Consider the following 4,098-nt stretch of genomic DNA (forward strand, 5'->3'; position numbering starts at 1 on the left):
TCTGAGTAGCTGCATGGTATTATTCTAATTCTTTTGAATTTGCTGAGACTTGCTTTATGGCCTAGTATGTGGTCAATCCTAGAGAAGGTTCCATGTACTGCTGAGAAGAATGTAAATGCTTTATGTGTAGGATGAAAAGTTCTGTAGATATCTGTTAGATCCATTTGGGCTTTAGTGTCATTTAAATCTACTGTCTCCTTGTTGATCTTCTGTCCTGTTGATCTGTCTATCTCTGAGAGTGGAGTATTGAAGTCCCCCAGAACTATTGTATTGGAATCTAAGTCTCCCTTTAAGTTCCTTAACAAATCTTTTAAATAAACCAGTGCCCTGTAATTAGGTGCATATACATTAATGATCATTATATCTTCCTGTTGAGTTGATCCCTTAATCATTATATAGTGCCCCTCTTTGTCTCTCCTAACAGTTTTTGTGGTAAATTTTATTTTGTCTGATATTAAGATGGCTACGCCCGCTCTTTTTTCATTTCTGTTGGCATGGTATATCTTTTTCCAGCCTTTCACTTTCAGTCTGTATGCATCATTGTTGGAAAGATGTGTTTCTTGTAAGCAGCAAAAAGATGGGTTTTGTTTCTTAACTCAATCCGCCAATCGGTGTCTTTTAACTGGACAGTTCAGGCATTTAACGTTCAATGTGACTATTGAGAAGGAGTAACTTTGCCCTGCCATTTGCCAAAGATATTTTCTAATATATGCTTTGAGATTCCTGTGATCTTTTACTGGGGGATTTTCTTCCTTTACCTTCTTTTGTATTGATGATCATGTTTCTGTGTTTCTGTGTGTAACACATCTTTAAGCATCTTTTGCAGGACTAGACAAGTGGTGACAAATTCTTTCAATTTCTGTTTGCTATGAAAGGTCTTTATTTCACCTTCATTCACAAATGAGAGCTTTGCAGGATATAATATTCTTTTTCTCTTAGTACTTGGGGTATATTTGCCATTCCTTTCTAGCCTATAGGGTTTCTGATGAGAAGTCAGCTGTGAGTCCAATTGGAGATCCTCTGAGAGTAATCTGATGTTTCTCTCTTGCACATTTTAGGATCTTTTCTTTATGTTTCACTGTGGTGAGTTTGATTACGATGTGTCGTGGTGAGGATCTCTTTTGGTCATGTTTATTAGGGGTTCTATGAGCTTCCTGTACTAGGATGTCTCTGTTTTTCTCCAAACCGGGGAAGTTTTCTGCTAGTATCTCACTAAAAAGGCCTTCTAATCCTTTCTCCCTCTCCATGACCTCAGGAACTCCTAGAACCCGAATGTTGGGCTTTTTAATAGTATCCTGTAGATTCCTGACAGTATTTTTTAGATTTCTGATTTTCTCTTCTTTTCTTTGGTTTGACTGTTTCCTTTCCTGTTCTCTGTCTTCTAAGTCCGATATTCTCTCTTCTGCTTCACCCATTCTGTTTTTAAGGCTCTCTAATGTGTTTGTCATTTGATCTATTGAGTTCTTCATTTCATTATGATTTCTCATCACTATCACAGTTTCATGTTCTACTAGTTGTTTCATTTCATTTTGATTCCTCCTTAATATTTCATTTTCACACGAGAGATTTTCTATCTTGTCCATTAAGGATTTCTGTAGTCAAGAATTTGTTTTTGAGAACTTCTTAATATTCTTATCAACTTTTTGAGATCCGCTTCTTGCATTTCCTCTATCTCTTCATCTTCCTAATCTTGAATTGGGGTGTCTTGTTCATTTGGGGGCGTCATAGTGTCTTCCTTGCTCTTGTTACCTCGGTTTCTGCATTTGTTGTTTGGCATATTGGAGATATTCTTTGGTTTCTTTGCTGTGGTGTTTTTTTTTTTCCGTTATATTATGACTCTATATTAAGTGGGCTGTCTGCTATGATGGATCCTTAGAGGCTGTGATGGGTGTGGCCAGAGAGCTCTGTTTGATTCTTCACGGTTAAGGGTGTGCCCAAGGTGACTCATCCAGATTGTTCTCTCCCTTGTTTGCCCTCTCTCTCTCTCTCTCTTTTTTTTTTTTTTTTGACTCAGTTGGGAAGTAATTCCGCACAGCTGAGTGGAATTGAGGGTAGTTGAAATCTGGCCTCTGTGGGTATTCATTTGATCTACCCCTGGGACCACACAAAGAGTTTATGCAGCCCTCAGTGTGTTCTCAAATTTCTCCACAGTCTCTCACCTGGTTGCCAAGGTTACCGAGTTTGTGTACTCAGTGAGTTCTCTCACCCCCCCTCGGATTTTCACAGTCTCAGATTGTTAGCTCCACCTACTTTCACTAGATTCTAACCCCCTGTTATTTCTCCCCACCAGAGTCAAGTTTTTCTGCTTGGCTACTCGCGGTTGCTTTACATATGTAAAATGTCGCCTGCTCTTTATCTTGCTCGGCTTTGTAAGGTGAGTGGAGAGAGAGGCTAGTGTCCGTGCAGGTTCCCCTTATTTATTCGTTTTTTTTCTCTCCTCTAGTCAGCCTGGTGAACTTTCCCCAATGGGGCCTCAGGCCTCTTTCTGCCTTTCCCCGCCAATGTCTTGGGTTTCTGAGGTTTTTGTCTTACCTCCCCTTCCAGCGCTGGCCCCCAGATTCTGTGGCTTGGCTCCCTTGGCTGGGCTTCCACGCGGTGGGCGGCCTTGCTCTCCCCGTAGGTCTTCTGTATGTCACATACACTAGATCCAGAAGAGTTTCCTCTGCAGTTTTTTTCTTGAGTCTTTTCCTGAGGCTACAGTAACTCCACTTTTATTAAACTATCTTTTCCCGGACTATTGTTGCATGCCCTCACTATCTGCCATCTTGGCTCCGCCCCCTTAAAAGGCCTTCTAATCCTTTCTCTCTCCATGCCTTCAGGAACTCCTAGAACCCGAATGTTGGGTTTTTTAATAGTACCCTGTAGATTCTCAACAATATTTTTTAGAATTCTAATTTCCTCTTATTTTCTTTGGTTTGACTGTTTCCTTTCCTGTGCTCTGTCTTCTAAGTCCAATACTCTCTCTTTTGCCTCACTGATTCTGTTCTTAAGGCTCTCAAATGTGTTTTTTATTTATTCTATTGAATTCTTCATTTCATTTTGATTTCTCTTCAATATCTCAATTTCATGTTCTACTAAATTCCTCATTTCATTTTGATTCCTCCTTAAGATTTCCTGTATGGATTTCTGTAGATCATGATTTGTTTTTGATAACTTCTAAATGTTCTTTTTTTTTGGACAACTAAAACATGGTTTATTTACTTGCTTAAAGCTTTCTTATTGTACATAAGATGTTTCTTGTGGTTGATCCCAACTCGAGGTAGCTGTGTTTGGTTTTCTGTGCTTCAGACTTCTTAATTGCTGCCACTGCTGTTGGTTTGTTTTCTTTCACGATCAAAGTGGGTACTTTCATATAAAATCTTGTTTTTAATTCCTTCTCTGGCAATCCTTTCCTGGATTCTTTGTTTTGCATAATTATACCTGCAATGGAACCAGCATCCCAAAGTCACCAAGATAAATCCTCCTACTTCAACATCGCATGATCTTCTGATTCTACTAGTAAACAAAAAATGTCCGAGGCCAGCCACAGCAGATCCCAGTGAGCCATATAATACTGAGTCCCATGCACAGGGAATGTTTTCCACATCTAAAATTCCTAGGAGTTTAACAGGCTTCCCCTTCCCAGGCTCACTGGGTTCCAGTGTGGCAGCCATGGGGACACGTGGGTGCCAGCCATGCCACCCTGCCACCACTGAGGGTTCTAAATGTTCTTATCATAAATTTTTTAAACTCTGTATCTTGCATTTTTTCTATCTCATCATCTTCACAATTTGTATTGGAGTGTCATGTTCATTTGGGAGCATCATGATGTCTTCCTTGTTCTTGTTTCCTTAGGTTTGCATTTGTTGTTTGGCATTGTGGAGATATTATTTGGTTTCTTCTTCTTCTTCTTCTTCTTCTTCTTCTTCTTCTTCTTCTTCTTCTTCTTCTTCTTCTTCTTCTTCTCCTTCTTCTCCTCCTTCTCCTTCTCCTTCTCCTTCTCCTTCTCCTTCTCCTTCTCCTTCTCCTTCTCCTCCTCCTCCTCCTCCTCCTCCTCCTCCTCCTCCTCCTCCTCCTCCTCCTCCTCCTCCTCCTCCTTCTCCTTCTCCTTCTCCTTCT

General features: G+C 40.3%; 1 protein-coding gene across 1 annotated transcript; it reads right to left on the reverse strand.

The window, feature by feature from the left end:
* Positions 1-3,293: 3,293 nt before the first annotated feature.
* Positions 3,294-3,653, reverse strand: LOC133760704 (cytochrome c oxidase assembly protein COX20, mitochondrial-like). The gene has a single exon (XM_062193288.1). The coding sequence runs from the start codon at positions 3,651-3,653 to the stop codon at positions 3,294-3,296; it is 360 nt and encodes a 119-aa protein (XP_062049272.1).
* Between the last annotated feature and the right edge of the window lie 445 nt (positions 3,654-4,098).

The sequence above is a fragment of the Lepus europaeus genome, chromosome 5 (genome assembly GCF_033115175.1).
Source record: "Lepus europaeus isolate LE1 chromosome 5, mLepTim1.pri, whole genome shotgun sequence".
Classification (NCBI taxonomy): Eukaryota; Metazoa; Chordata; class Mammalia; order Lagomorpha; family Leporidae; genus Lepus; species Lepus europaeus.